General features: G+C 42.6%; 2 protein-coding genes across 2 annotated transcripts in view; one reads left to right on the forward strand and one right to left on the reverse strand.

The window, feature by feature from the left end:
• Positions 1–173: 173 nt before the first annotated feature.
• The window catches only part of LOC123764987 (multivesicular body subunit 12-like Mvb12), a 36,353-nt gene continuing 19,982 nt past the window's right edge, over positions 174–16,544 (forward strand). The window contains exon 1 of the mRNA XM_045753296.2: positions 174–773. The gene's annotated coding sequence lies outside the window, so the exon portion shown is untranslated. The remainder of the gene's footprint in view (positions 774–16,544) is intronic.
• Positions 6,527–13,632, reverse strand: LOC138369573 (RWD domain-containing protein 3-like; the record flags this gene model as incomplete). The annotated part of the gene is made up of 5 exons (XM_069332994.1): positions 6,527–7,196; positions 9,588–9,748; positions 11,348–11,522; positions 12,052–12,176; positions 13,491–13,632. Coding segments are annotated over 5 exons (831 nt in total), but the record flags the coding sequence as incomplete, so codon positions are not given.

Below are 16,544 nucleotides of genomic sequence, written 5' to 3' on the forward strand. Positions count from 1 at the left end.
GGTGAAGAGGAACAGGAACCGCAGGAGGGGTAAAAGTTAAAGCACGACAGAGGCGAGAGGATGTTGTAAGGACTGCGCAAGATAGTGAAGACAGTAGCGTCACGGCGGTCCTGGAGAGAGGAAGCCAGTGTCAACATACAAGCTAAGGACGGGAGTCAAACGAAAGGCACCAGAACCAAGGCGCAACCCAGTATGGTGCAAAGCATCAAGACGGCGAAGAGTAGAAGGAGAAGCAAACGAGTAAGCAGGGCAACCATAATCGAGCTTAGGCAGGATGAGAGAGGAATGTAAAGCAAGGAGAGTGCGCCTATCCGCTCCCCAAGAAGTATGGGACAATACCCGAAGGAGGGTAAGGGCCTTGGAGCACTCAACACGGAGGTAAGAGATATGGGGAGACCAAGACAAACGAGTGTCAAGGAATAACCCCAAAAGCTTCGTACTCAAGGGGATGATCATAAAGTGACAAAGGGACGGAGAACAACCCGTTTCCAAGTAAGAGTCATGACACAAGTCTTAGTAGTAGAGAACTTGAAGCCATGATCGGTGGCCCAGAGGAAACAGTAGGGGGGTGCCAATTACAGTGGAACACCGGTTTCAAACTCTGTAAGATCTAGATAAAGGATGAACGAAAGACACAAGAGTCAAGAAACCTGAGGATGGTGCAGAGCATCAAGACAAAGGATCGAGGATGAAGCTGTGACATAAGTGAGGGAGTCGTAGCCTAGTTTAGGCATGAGAAGGAAGGAGTGCAAACTGAGGAGCCAGTTTTGAAGGTAAGTGGTATGAGGCAACTAAGACTAGTGTGTGTTTTCCATGGAGTGACAAGGTGAGGAACTACATGCTTCGGTACCAGTAACAAAACATATTTTAGCTGGGGAGAACTGAATGCCATAATTGGTAGTGCAAAGGGACACTTGATCAAAAGTTGTAATGAGGTATGTGCATTTCAAGGGTTAAGCCTATCAAAAGTCAATGTACATGAATAGGATAGTAGAATACAGTACTGAAATTCATATCTAGAAGCATTAGCAATAACATCTAATAACCTAACCCACATATATGAAGGGAAAGTGGCAGCATTTTGGTGTATCCTGGAACCTCATAAGTAAAAAAAAGAGCGAGGATGCCATTATAATGCAAGAAAATAGGCAAGATGTAAGTAAATAAAGTGAAGCATGAAAATCTAAAGGCAGCTCTCTGCAAGATGAAAGAAAAATTAAGAGAAAGGAAGTACTAGTAATTATCGAAACAGGGCACCAAGTCGGGGAGACTGTAGCACCATCAGAGGTGCAGGATATTTAAAAGATGCTAAATATCACTAAGGATGCCAATATAAGAACAAAAGGAAGTGCTTGCTTGCTCTCTAATTTTGTTTTTACTTAGATTTGCACCCCCCCCCCATTCCATCCCAAAGCCATATACTGATCCCTTCCAAGTGCTACTGTAGTCGTAATGGCTTGGCACCTTTTCCTGCTCGTTCCCGTTCCCTTCCTGCTTTTTCTTTTCCTTTCATCTCAGGGAGCTGCCTTGAACTAGTTTTCATGCTTTACCTTTCCATTTAAGACTGGCAGAGGCTCTATTGTTGGCTTTCAGTACTCACCTAGTTATGCTTGCGGGGGTTGAGCTCTGGCTCTTTGGTCCCGCCTCTCAACCGTCAATCAACAGATGTACAGGTTCCTGAGCCTATTGGGCTCTATCATATCTACACTTGAAACTGTGTATGGAGTCAGCCTCCACTACATTATTTCCTAATGCATTCCATTTGTCAACCACTCTGACACTAAAAAAGTTCTTTCTAATATCTCTGTGGCTCATTTGGGCACTCAGTTTCCACCAGTGTCCCCTAGTGCGTGTGCCCCTTGTGTTAAATAGCCTGTCTTTATCAACCCTGTCGATTCCCTTGAGAATCTTGAATGTGGTGATCATGTCTCCCCTAACTCTTCTGTCTTCCAATGAAGTGAGGTTTAATTCCCGTAGTCTCTCCTCGTAGCTCATACCTCTCAGCTCGGGTACTAGTCTGGTGGCAAACCTTTGAACCTTTTCCAGTTTAGTCTTATGCTTGACTAGATATAGACTCCATGCTGGAGCCGCATACTTCAGGATTGGTCTGACATATGTGGTATATAATGTTCTGAAAGATTCCTTACACAAGTTTCTAAAGGCCGTTCTTATGTTAGCCAACCTGGCATATGCTGCTTATGTTATCCTCTTGATATGAGCTTCAGAGGACAGGTCTGGCATGATATGAACCCCCAGGTCTTTCTCTCTCTCTGACTCTTGAAGTATTTCATCTCCCAAATGATACCTTGTATCTGGTCTCCTGCTTCCTACCAAATTCTTCATTACATTACATTTGCTTGGGTTAAACTCTAACAGCCATTTGTTCCACCATTCTTGCAACTTGTCCAGGTCCTCTTGAAGCCTCAAGCTGTTCTCCTCTGTCTTAATCCTTCTCATAATTTTGGCATCGTCAGCAAACATTGAGTGTGTTGGTATGTTTCTGGTTATATGGTGGTTTGCAGGGTGGTCCTGTTTGGCCTATCACCAATGACAGACAAAAAGAGGTAAAAGGAATGCCAAGCCACCACCTAGAGCACATGAGGTGACTTGGTAAGAAGACAGTCATAAATGTGACAAAATCCACCATTGTACGCTTTACAGCGAGAGGTACATCTGACATAAAAAATCCTCATTGTAGGAGCCATTGAGGAATGTTTCCTGACCACTACTCTGAAAGATATTTTGGTTCAAAGATGTGCAGAACCAAGGAACCAGAAGGAAAAAGACAGATCTCACTACTGCAAATGCCTCGTAATCCAGGAATGATGCAACCTTACCTACCAACACTGAAATTTCTTTTAGTTGTCTCTCAAAGAGCCTTCATAAGTAGTGAATACAGTATATATGTCTTGAGGTCCTTTTTCTATGCATGGGATAGAGAGTGGGTTTCCACACAAGCTCAAGCCAATCTCACAAAGACTCATTTCAGAGGTACACTTTGCTGTGCAACATTACCACCTAGTTGAGTCGATACCATTAACTTCACATTTTCCGAGGTCTGGTGTTTGGGTGTGTACTGTGTATCACTTCCTTGCCTGGTCTGTACAGTAGTTTTCCTCCTGTACCTTCCCATTCTCGGAGCAGGCATAGCTGCAATTACTTCTGAGCCGCAGCCAGTTTATGTAACTTTCCCGAGTGCTTGACTCCGAGTGCTCTTGGTGCTGGATAGACACTACCTGTCTCTACCATTCTGCCTGCTGGGTATTGAATTGTTTCCATCAGAGTCTAATATCTGTCCTCACTTAACTCATGTTAAGCCCCCTTCAGTCAGTGGCACATTAGGCAAGACTGCATTATGGGATAGGATATCACAAATAGGATGCTAAAAAATTCAGATAGGTCCCAGGTACCGTACTGAAGCCAGGACTAGCCGCCCAAAATGACGCGAGACAAAGACTCCGCAAAACCTGCTGCAGGGCAGTACCAGGAAACAAGTAGCCGAGGCTATTTGCCCAAAGTGCCGTTGGGATGATGGGCAAATAGCCTCGACTACCATCCTCTTTGGTACGGTCACTGATGGTCGAGTGGTTAAGGTCTCCTGTACACCAGTTGCATAGTGCTCTGGGCAGTATGGGTTCGAGTCACTTCTGGAGTGTGGAGTTTTCAGACGCATATATGCCTGGGGACCATTCAAGCTTGTTCGCATTTGTGTTGCTCACATGGCCCCACAAAATGAGGTGATTTGATGAAATAACTATGCCTAAGGTCACCACCAAGTGCCGTCGGGACGGTGGGGGAAAGAGCCTCAGCTCCCATCGTCTTTTGTACGGTCACGGTTGGTCAAGTGGTTAAGGTACCAGATATGCCAGTTGCATAGTGCCCTTGGCTGTCTAGGTTTGAGTCACTTCTGGGGTGTGGAGTTTTCAGTTGCATATATGCTTGGGGACCATTCAAGCTTGTTCGCATATTATATATATATATATATATATGTATATATATATATATATGTATATATATATATATATATATATATATATATATATATATATATATATATATATATATATATATATATATACACACACACACACACACACACATAAATACAGTACAGTGCATTAATATTTATTTATATATACACGCACACATACGTTAGGCTTATATAGAAGTCCCCCCCCATGGTTGAATTACTGATCCTCTCAGAATGCAACCCCATAAATAGCTGACCAACTCCTGGATAAGTACTTACAGCTAGGTGAACAGGGGCACAAGGTGATAGGAAATACAGTATGTCCAATCATTTTTGTCATGCCTGGGATTCGAACCTGGAATTCTTGATTGTGAATCAAGAATGAACCTGACTGTACTACCAGGACCCCTGGTATCATAATTATAATTCTAAATTATAATTACCTTAAAGTCAAGAGTGGATTGCAAGTCCAGAAGAGGGACGTTCCTCTGGTCAACACCAAGGTCATGAATATGCGGCTGGCTAAGCAAGACCTTGGGTCACCTGAGCTGCCCTATGTTATTTCTGGTATAACTGGTAAAATAGGACGCTGGATACTCAATTTCCTGTCGAACAGAACACAAAGAGTAATAGTCAATCAAGTAAAATCAAGTCCGAGCGCAGTTAAAAGCTCTGTGCCTCAAGGTACAGTCCTTGCACCACTGCTGTTCCTTATTCTCATATCAGATATAGACAAAAACACAAGTCACAGCTTCTTGTCATCCTTTGCAAATTATAAAAAAATCAGCATGAAAAATTACCTCTGCTGAAGACATTGAAAAACTACAAACAGACATTAACAAAGTTTTCGACTGGGCAGCAGAAAATAACATGATGTTTAACGGTGATACATTCCAGGTACTCAGATACGGCAAAAATAAGGATCTGAAACATAATACAGGGTACAAAACACAATCGAATCTGCCCATAGTAGGAAAACAGCATGTCAAGGATTCGGGAATAATGATGTCCGACGACCTAACGTTTAGGGAGCATAGCCAAGCAAGTATTGCGTCAGCCAGAAAAATGATAGGATGGGTTACGAGAACCTTCAAGTCCAGGGATCCCATCACAATGGTTGTACTCTTCAAATCACTTGTGTTGTCCCGTCTTGAGTACTGCTCAGTACTCACTTCCCCCTTCAGAGCAGGAGAGATTGCTGAAATAGAGGGAATACAGAGAACATATACGGCACGCATAGACGAGATAAAGCACCTAAATTATTAGGATCGTCTAAAAGCTCTCCAAATGTACTCATTAGAAAGGAGACGAGAGATACCAAATAATATACACATGGAAAATACTGGAGGGACAGGTCCCAAATCTCCACAGTAAAATAACAACGTACTGGAGTGAACGACATGGAAGAAAATGCAGAATAGAACCAGTGAAGAACAGAGGTGCCATAAGCACAATCAGAGAACACTGTATGAACATCAGGGGTCCGCGGTTGTTCAACGTCCTCCCAGCGAGCATCAGAAATATTGCCGGAACAACCGTGGACATCTTCAAGAGGAAACTAGATTGTTTTCTTCAAGGAGTGCCGGAGTGCCGGACCAGCCGGACTGTGGTGGGTATGTGGGCCTGAGGGCCGCTCCAAGCAACAGCCTGGTGGACCAAACTCTCACAAGTCAAGTCTGGCCTCGGGCCGGGCTTGGGGAGTAGAAGAACTCCCAGAACCCCATCAAGCAGGTATGTTAGCAGGTAGGTATGTTATGGCAGGAATTTCCCCACTGTAAAAGTTTTTTCCATTATTTTCATTGGGGTTACAATTTGTCAAAGAAGTTGTTTGTTTGGAGCATCTTCGCTCTACGGTGGGTTTTTGTGGTTTCTGTGGTTATCTTTGATCCTCGGGGCTCCTTTTTGTCTCTTTGCGCAGATCAGTCTTGTCTCTGATAGGCACTCTTAGAGCGAAGGCCTGGTGTATCTAGGAAACCCTCCCATACAATATACTTTTGTAGAGCTAGATTCAAACAAACAACATACACCAAAATGTTATCACAACACCACACACTATGCAGCCATCTGTTGGTTGTAGGATGAATATTTATGGCAGAAGAAGCCTGCCAAGATCATCCTGCTGTCCAAAACAAGGACGTACTTTCCTATACAAAATATTGTTGATTTTGTCATGCAAATTTAATGCATTATAATATGTATCAAGAATATCTGAAATCTGCCCGAAACGCTTTGTGTAATAGTGGCTTTAGGCATTGTATGTACTAGCTCTATCCATAAATCCATCAACTTTGTATCTTACCTTGTATGTACCTTACCTGAATAAAAATTTATTTGTTATTTATTTATTTATAATATCAGGTATTAAAAATCTGAGCACAATATTGAAATATGGTTGGGCCAAGTAGGAAGGGGTACCTCCCTAGTTTGGCAACAATCATAACACCAGTACTTTAATCTCAGCACTCGACATTTTAACATACAGCAACTGTGAAATCTTTTCACAATTTGCATCAAACTATATTATTAGCAGCACTCTGAAACAAATATACAACTGCAATTCTTGAACTTATCTTTTATGTCAGATTTAATATCACAGCATTCAATGATTGTCCTATAGAATAATTTTGACTCCAACAATAGAGGTTAAAATGGGGAAGCACATTTCACAATTCAGAAAATACATCAATAACATTTGAAACTAAAGTAAGAGACTACCAGTCATTAAAAGATTGGTAGATGCACTGTTGGCAGAGAAACAGATCATTGGCAAGTTTATGTTGTAAATGAAACAATAAATCATACATTCAGACACACACCCTTTGTAATTTCTAGACAACAACACTTTTTTTAACGAGTAAGAGACATGGGGATGTGCACTGTTACAGACTAAAGCTGCTCTGAATACATTAAATTTGTTAAATTAACTTGTTTTGTTACATTCTCCTTTTATGATGTTATGTTAATTATAGTTCCAGTGCTCTCAATACAATAAAATAATTTATCGTTTAGAGATGACTGGTACTATGACATCTTCAAATAAATCTAATGAACTACAATTTGCCATCCAACTTCTTAATTCGGCAATATTTTCTACCTGGCATACTTCAAAATCCATGAACTTCTTGTGATGACAACCTTGGTAAAGCACAGACAACAACCGTTCTTTACATGGTTTGCCCGATGAGTCAACATCCACGCACTGAGTTCTGTTCCTCTGGAGATATATCTGACAGAGATAGTAAACCCACATTAAATTTTGGTTGAGGATATTGTAACTAGATTTGTTGAAATTTGGGGCAAGGAGTGTTTTGTAAACTTCTTTCAGCCCTTTCAACAGGGAATGGAACAATTAGCTCATGAATTAACAGTGGTACTAAAACTATTGTATTAAGAAAACAATGCTATACATATGAGGAAAATGCAACATGCTGTACCAGAACTCTTCTTTCTCTTTAACTAGTACTATTGTTAAATTTTTATAATTTATGTCCATTATATACACTTCACTCTTCCACTGCAGAATTTTTTCAGCGATCATCCACCCAGTGCGGATTTTCTTGGAAAATTACAAAAATCATTCATTATTTACCCGAGGGGTCGCCATCTCTCTAGTGGCCTCGACAGGGAAAGGAAACCAGTGATTTGTCATAGGTTCCCCATTGTTCCAGAGGAATTTTTCCAACTGGATTTTGAACTGAATCATTTAAAATCTTGGCATTTACAACTACAGTATAGCAGGCAGGTGATTCCATGGGTTTATAACACTGAGTGAAAAAGCATCTCTTGTTTTCTGTCCTAGGGTAACTTGTTGAGCTTAACTTGTTGCTGTTGCCTCTTGTAAGTGTTGCATCTGTGACCATTTTAAATGACCACTTCATTTAAAGAAGTGGTCTGGATTAATATCTTAAACTTGTTTAGTATTTTAAAAGTCTCAATTAGATCAACCCTCTTATACAGTATCTGGTTTGTAATTTTATAATGTGGCACCTCAATCTTGGTATGAGTGTCTTAACAGTCTCCGTGGTGTAGTGGTAAGACACTCGCCTGGCGTTCCGCGAGCGCTATGTCATGGGTTCGTATCTTGGCCGGGGAGGATTTACTGGGCGCAATTCCTTAACTGTAGCCTCTGTTTAACGCAACAGTAAAATGTGTACTTGGATGAAAAAAACGATTCTTCGCGGCAGGGGATCGTATTCCAGGGACCTGCCCGAAACGCAACGCGTACTAGTGGCTGTACAAGAATGTAACAACTCTTGTATATATCTCTCAAAAAATTTAGTTAAGGGATGTTTTTTGTCGCCCATTGTTAAATTTTCTCCAGAGCAGACATATTCTTTTGAAGACGAGGTGCTCATGGTTAAATACAATAGTCCAAATGGAGGAACATCAGATGCTTGTGCAGTTGAATAACCACATTTGTCTTTGAAGTCTTAAGATTTGTTTGACTATTCCTAAGGTTTGGTGGTGTTTTTTTGTTTTTTTATACTGCACCTCCCAACCACTTGGGCTAGATGGTAGAGTGAAAGTCTCCCTTCATGCAGATCATCATTCAATCCCCGACCATCCAGGTGGTTGGGCACCATTCCTTCCCCTCTGTCCCATCCCAAAATCCTTATCCTGATCCCCCCAAGTGCTATATAGTCATAATGGCTTGGTGCTTTCTCCTGATAGTTGCTCTTCCCACTTGTGAAACTTTCAATGGCTGGTGGATCTTAGATCTCTTAGGTCTTTTTCATCAATTTCCTGTATTGTAGTGTTGTTGATTTGATAGTTGCAATGTGCATTCTTATGTATTACACTACATGCAAAGTTTTGCATTTTTCAATATTAAAAGGCATTTGCCAATCTCCCAACCATTTGTGAGGTTCAAGTAGATTTGTAAGGTCTCAATATAATTTTTGTTTCCTACTTATGTTCTTTGTCATCTAAAATTCTGATGATGATGATGTTTGTAATTTTCTTATCTGTCAGTGATGTACACTATATGACACAAAGGGTTGGTCCCACAATGGAACCTTTATGTACTCCACTTGCCACATTTTCCCAGTCAGATTCATTTCTATTTAGGATGACCCTTTGCTTTAACAAAGGGTCATCCTAAATGGTTTTAACTATTGATTTATCCATTCTAGTATTTTACCATTTATTTCATCGATTTTTAATTTCCTTGCCAGATCAAGAAATATAAATAAAGATTACATCAAATCAAATCTCTTAGTTCAGTTTTAATTACTATATTTCTATGTAAAGCTGCCATATTAATGTAATTCTGTTATTAATATAGAGCACTGTTTGTGGAAATAAAAATTAAATTATATGCACCATAAAAATATCAGGTACCACAACACTTTGTATAATTTGATTGGGGGGCTCATCCCATATGATCTGAACTGGTAAGTGATAACTATTTAAAATGTAATACAAACACTACATTTATATTTTTTCTAGCTTATTCTATTTCCATAATATAAAAAATTCAGTACATGTACAGTACTGTACTAAATAACATTATTTATCTGTACTGCTGTACTGTATTTTGACTAATCTGTGCCCCACAAAAACTGGAGCTTCACAACCATTCATATCAAGTAGGATTAACTGACATTAGAATACATACCTTCATATTTTCCTCATTCCCTTGTAAAATAATAAATATCCAATGCACACAGAATATTATCCGTCCGAATAGGTCCAACTCTTCACACCAGCTTTTTATTGTTTTAAGGTATCTTGTTTTATTCTGCATGTGGTCTAGGTGCAGTACACATGTTATAGGTCCTGCAAGTACACTTGCGTGGTTCACAATTTGATTCAAATGAAACCAAATACAGTACTAATAACTTACATTTACCATTAATGTTTTCTAACAAATATTAAAAATAACCTTTCACTAACTGAAGAAACAGTAGAAACAATATGTACATGAAATAACATTGTTACTATACAGTATTCCTAACTGAATAAAACAAGAATATCAAACCTGGGGACCAAGCTTTCCAGCTTAGATTCTTTATATTCCATACTTATAATGGATGAAAAACCACCATTGAATGTAATGAAATGCCTCTTCTCTGATGGGTCCTCGGTGGCTTCATGTTGCTATCCACCTGGATAGCTCTGGCACAATTTGAGTGACACCAGTCCGTTGCGAGTCATTATGAGTCTACAGGGGACCAGAGGTCAAAACCTGGTGCCTCTATAAAGGCACAGGAAACTTTAGTCTACAGGGGACCAGAGGTCAAAACCTGGTGCCTCTATAAAGGCACAGGAAACTTAAGATACAAGATCACTCAGACCAAGAAAATAATATCAGAAGCAACACAAAACCCACCAAGCTGAACTACCCAGCAGAAACTGAGCCCCCAGGAACAAGGAACCAAAAATACTGGGTTGACAGACAAAGCGACACCCAGGGCACACAAAGAATGGCAAACTGCAGTACCCAGACAAAGAAAGATATGAACCCTGGGCAGAAGGAACCAAGACCCAAAACCAAAGGACCCCTATGGAACACCACAATCATACTACTGTACTGTACTTGTATAATGACACTACAGTATCATCAGCATTGGTAGTACTGTACAATGTATTGTACTGTACATTGTATTAGTAAGTACATTGGTAGTACTGTACAGAAGAGGTTAGAGACATTAAATATGCCTAAACTAGAAGATCAAAGAAAAAGATGCGATATGATCACTACGTACAAAATAGTAACATAAATCGATAAAATTGATAGGGAAGAATTCCCGAGACCTAGAACTTCAAGAACAAGAGGTCATAGATATAAACTAACTAAACAAAGTTGCTGAAGAAATACATATAAGAAAATTCACTTTCGCAAACACAGTGGTAGATGGTTGGAACAAGTTAGGTGAGAAGGGGGTGGAGGCCAAAACCGTCAGTAATTTCAAAACGTTATATGACAAAGAGTGCTGGGAAGACGGGACACCACGAGCGTAGTTCTCATCCTGTAACTACACTTAGGTAATTACAAAGACCCTCTCATCAACACTGGTAGTACAATGATCCCATCATCCACATTGGTGAGTACAATGACCCCAGCACCATCACTAGTAAGTACAGTACAATGACCATCATCAACACTGGTGGGTATATTAGTTTAAAATCTTTAGCAAGTATGTGTTGGTAGATTAAAGTGGCAAGAGAACTTATGAAAAGGTTTTGTGAAATGTATGGGGGACACAACAGTTATGTGGAGTCCATTCCAATTTTGCAATTTAAATTTATTTTGTGCAATATTGATTCGTTTGCAATTTTCCTGGATCACATCCCACATTAATTTAATTTTAAGGGAAATTAATGTATAAAATCATTATATAAATAATCATGAGTTTACACACAAGACTACAACACCTTTACTTGTGTCGTTTTCTAATGTAGGTGTATTCCGAGGTGTTCCTCTAATGTCTTCGTTTTCTTGTAAAGCTGTGAGAAGGTTCAGAATCATTGGTGCTCCACAGCATGACTCCGCAATATTTTTCAAAAAGGTTTTCACGCTGTCGCACTCCACGCGTGTCAACGAGGAGCACTGGAAGTGATTACATTTAATAAGTAACCATCAGAACAAAAAATATACATATTAATATAATGCAACATGCAAATGATTTTCTTATTAATGCATTACATTCAGAGGGGTTTCTATATTTCTGTATTCAAATAAATCAACCTGAAAGTGTCAAAATGATAATGCTTTCTTTGACATATCATAAAGAAACAAAAGAAGTTATATTGCTCAATTTTCATGACACTTTTCAATGACACTTTTTTCATATTTAAATATTTAAAGTTCAAGCTAATATAATAAGGCACTTATTCCAAAGCTAGTGAATGGAAGTTTTTTGGAAGAAAGAACAAAAGTGTTAAAATTATAAGGAATCCCTATTATGGGACAAAGATAAATTGAAAATAATTAAAATATTTTTTTAAATAGCCTGTACAAGAAATGTAAAATGTCAATGTTTAATGTTTGCTAACACAAAAAACTAATAAAATGGAATGTGCTAATTTCTTACTTAAAAAACTACCATAACATTTCAGTATTACCGTAAAGGCCTTACCTGTACAGACACTGACGGAGGTTCATTGGGATAAGAGTTTGCAGACAAATTAAACACTACAGTTATCTTCAAGTCTGGACTGGCTATCGGGCTTGTTGTAACCGCAAATTCTACAGAAGAGATATCTATGGCAAATACCGATTAATTAATGTACAGTATACCATATGAGGGGGGGTATCATCTGCTAAAATGATCAACTCTGTTTAGACTTTATCAGCAGCAATCCACTATCATTAATAGTTATCAGCAGCAATCCACTAATTAATAATTATCAGCAGCAATTCACTATCATTTCTTTACCTACATGAATATTTTGCTCTGATAAACTCCAATTGAGCCGAAAACACGTTTAGCATTTTCTATTTTTCACACGTGGTTTTTCTGCATAGTACTTGGATCAGTGTTTTTTGTGATCATTGTGTATGTATGTAATAAAAATAATGTTTTTATTTTTTTTTGTGTTTTATTTATATATATACAAGAATTCTTACATTCTTGTACAGCCACTAGCACGCATAGCATTTCAGGCAAGTCCTTAATCCTAATTTCCCCCTGAATATGACCCGCCAAATCGTTTTAACAACTAGGTACCCATTAACCGCTGGGTGAACAGAGGCTACAGTTATAGATTGGCTCCCAGTCAATCCTCCCTGGCCAGGATATGAACCTAGGCCAAAGCGCTCACAAAACGCCAGGCGAGTGTGTTTTACCACTTCGCCACAGGGACTGCTTAAGATATAACAAACAAGGAGCAACAGTTTCAAGCTCAACAAGCCACAATGCAGGACTGAAAATAGATGCTTTTTCACCCAGAGGATTGTAAATCCAGGGACCCGCCAACTCACCGAAGTCATAAATGCCAAAACTCTGTTAAAATTTTAAAATCCATCTAGAAGAAATCATCCATACACACATACATATTTGTGTTCTTAATGTAATATGATAATATTATTTGAAATCAACCAATTTATAGAAATATTTAAAAATAACAAATATTTTACCTGTTAGGCAAATTGGGCCTTGCACACTAGGCCAAGTAGTGTGTTCTAGCTATTAGGTATAACATATATATATGTCATATCTAATAGCCAGACATAATAACACCTAACCATCAAAGAGCATCTCCTGGCTGATCTAGACAGAGCCGCAGAAAAGCACAGTTTAGATACAGAGCCAGAAAGGCTGAAGCCTAATAAAGTTCATTGCCCAAAATAGATATGACATCTGTCCACATAAATTGCTGAGCATCAACCTATATGATCTTTCCCAAACTATGAGAGGATTCATAATTAATAATAATAATAATATTTATTAGCTTCCACAAAAAGAGGTTTGAAATGCCCATAAAAATTATACTGTATAAAGTTATCAGCAAATAAAAGAATCTTTCCCTCACTAATCGTGTCAATTATATGAACATAATTACTGTAGCCTCCTACCCTTTGAGTGTAGAGAAAACTCATTTTCCCTGCAGAATATGGCTTCAATGGCCTCAAGTTCTTCATAAATCTGGTCCAGGAGTTGCGTGGTGACCGCCGGCCGGGTCGGACGTTCCTGAGGTCTCTCCGCACTGGCTGGTGTTTACGTTGGGTGATCGCTTGTTTGCCCTGCTGGTGGTGGTTTGCCACTGACGGGGTGACGTTTGCTTCGCCATGGGGACGTTTCGCCCTCCATTGCAGAGGACGCTGTCAGCTGGTCTGGCGTTTACGGTGCCGGTGGACCATCCATTGGTTGGTGTTGCCCTAGTGGACGTGCTGCAGGTGCAGCTGTCTGACCTGGTGGGCATCCAGCTGCTTCAGGGCCACCGTGCTGTGGTCAAGTTCCGCCTCCAGGCTGCCTTTCAGGCGTTTCTCGAGCGGTGTGAGGGGCGTGTTTACCCTCTCCCTGCTACTGCTGGCTCCGTTAAGGTAGTGAACCTTAGTGTCACCTTGACGTCTGTGACGGTGCATGGTGCCCCCTTCGAATTTCAGGACGACTTTTTAACCTCCTGTTTCGAGCGGTTTGGGACAGTGTTGAGTGTTCGTTGGAACAAGGTCGTTGCCGGGCACTGTGTTGGTATGCTTGACGGCTCCCGCACCCTGACGATGTCGCTGAAGGGTAGTGTACCGTCGTCGATGTCCGTGTTGGGATACACGCTCCGCTGCCAGTATCGGGGTCAACCGCGCACCTGTTATCGGTGTGGTCACGAGGGTCATCTGGCTGCTGCGTGCGACGTGGGAGCGACTGGTCGTGTGCATGTTCTTCGTGCGGAGGATTTTCCGCCCCTGTTGCGTTCGGGCGGTGTGGGTGCTGTGCCTGAGGCGCCTGACTGCCTGTCTGCTGCTCCGCCTGTTGAGAAGAGCTCTACGGCCTGTGCGACACGTCTCGTGCCAGCTGTGGCCCCTGGGGTTGTTGAGCCGGTGTGTGAGGGTGTCGGGCTGTCGCCTGAGCTGTGTGTCGTGCAAGGTGTCCCGGTGGAGGTTCATGTTCCGCCCCCGCCTGTGGATGTGTTACCGGCTCCCGGGGACGCGGGTTCTGCCGTTTTGGAGGGGGTGCTTCGGCGTGGTGAGGTGCCTGCCGTGCCTGAGTGTGTTGCCTCCTGTAGTTCTGCTCTCCCCATTCCTTTGCAGAAGCGTGCGCGTCGGTGTTCTGAGGCTGTTTCCGTGGATGATGTAGACAGTGTGGGTGATGTGGCCTCTGTGGACTCTTCGGACGGTGCGGGTGTGGCCTGTGTGGGTATGACGGTGGAGGCTGTGCCTGCGGCGGGGCCTGCAGGGCGTGGTGTGGTGCGGCCTGTCTCGAAGCGTTCGCGGCGGGCTCGGAGTGTCTCCCCCCTACGTGGTGTGCCTTGGGAGGAGGTGGGGGAGTATGGTGCTCAGCTGGCGTCCCCCGCCGAGGATGATGGTGCTGTGAGGGGCTCCGACGTTGCTCCCTGTGCCCCCCCTCCTGCGTCTCCTGCTGTTGGGTCCCCGCAGTGGGGGGTTGTCCCTGATGGTCGGGACCTCGTTGTGAAGTTGCGGAAAGATGTGCGCCAGGGAGCCTCGGCTCCTGTGCCCTGTGGTGGGGTCGCTGCCGCGCCTGCAGTTCCCCCTCCTTCCTTGCCCCGGTCTGGGGGTTGCCTAGTCCCGTCTGCTGGGGTCGTGCCCTGTGAGGGTCCGGAGTTGGGCCCTTATCGGGATGCCCGGGTGCTTCCGATCCCGTGGTGCTCGTCAACCATCTGGGTGTCGTCTAAGAAGGAGTTTGTTTATAGGGTGCCGGATAGGATGTCTCAGCCGAAGATACAGCCTGATGGCCGGCTGCCCGCCGACCTGTGGGTGGTTTGGGAAGCGTACCGCTTGCGCTTTCCGTACCGTAAGTTTCCGGAGAAATATTAGTTCCCGTCTTGCGCCCACCGCTACGCCGTGCCTGGATCAGCTGCCACCGTGACCATGACGCCCCGCCCCCCGGTGCGGGGAGTCTCCCTCTGACGTTCGCCTCTGTTTTCGTCGCCACTCCTCTCTCTACGGCCCATCACATCTCCCGCTTTTGACTTTCTTCTCCTCTTTACCATCAACGCGTCTCCTTACGTCTGTCCTGGTGCAGTCATCGGGAGGGTTACCCCTTCATGCAAACTGCACCTATTCTCAAGAAGAAGAATCTGGTCCATCATGTTAGGTGTTGACCGGCAGGTTTGCAGCGAGTTGTTGTTTTTGAGGCTATAATGACATTAGACTATATGAACTCGGCTGTACTGGAGTCCACATTGGAGCAATTGATGGGGATACAGCTGTATTTCCCCGTTCATCTGACGGTACTGCAGTTGCACATCACCCGGTGGCACTGGAGAGGCACGTCACCCGGTGGCACTGGAGAGGCACGTCACCCGGTGGCACTGGAGAGGCACGTCACCCGGTGGCACTGGAGAGGCACGTCACCCGGTGGCACTGGAGAGGCACGTCACCCGGTGGCACTGGAGAGGCACGTCACCCGGTGGCACTGGAGAGGCACGTCACCCGGTGGCACTGGAGAGGCACGTCACCCGGTGGCACTGGAGAGGCACGTCACCCGGTGGTACTGGAGAGGCACCTGTCAGCTGTTGTTGTTGTTGTGATAATTATCAGTTGCCACAAAAGGCGTATCGTACAATATTTTCTACCATTTCGGACACAAAATGTGTACGTCCCGCATAAAATCTAATGGTCAATATTAAAACGACAATATAATTCCATTAACAGCGAAATTCTTCAACTTTTAGCAGGCATATAATTATTAAATGGTTGGGCTTTTAGTCCCTGCGTGTGGAAGCAGGGACATTGCTCCCTGCTAGTCCCAGAACTAAGAGGCATGAGTTACAAGGAAAGGCTGAGGGAACTGCACCTCACGTCACTGGAAGACAGAAGAGCAAGTGGAGATATGATCACCATATACAAAATTCTCAGGAGAATTGACAGGGTAGATAAGGATGGATTATTTAACACGGGTGGTACACGAACAAGGGGACACAGGTGGAAGCTGAGTACCCAAATGCCTACAGT

The sequence above is a fragment of the Procambarus clarkii genome, chromosome 29 (genome assembly GCF_040958095.1).
Source record: "Procambarus clarkii isolate CNS0578487 chromosome 29, FALCON_Pclarkii_2.0, whole genome shotgun sequence".
Taxonomy (NCBI): Eukaryota; Metazoa; Arthropoda; class Malacostraca; order Decapoda; family Cambaridae; genus Procambarus; species Procambarus clarkii.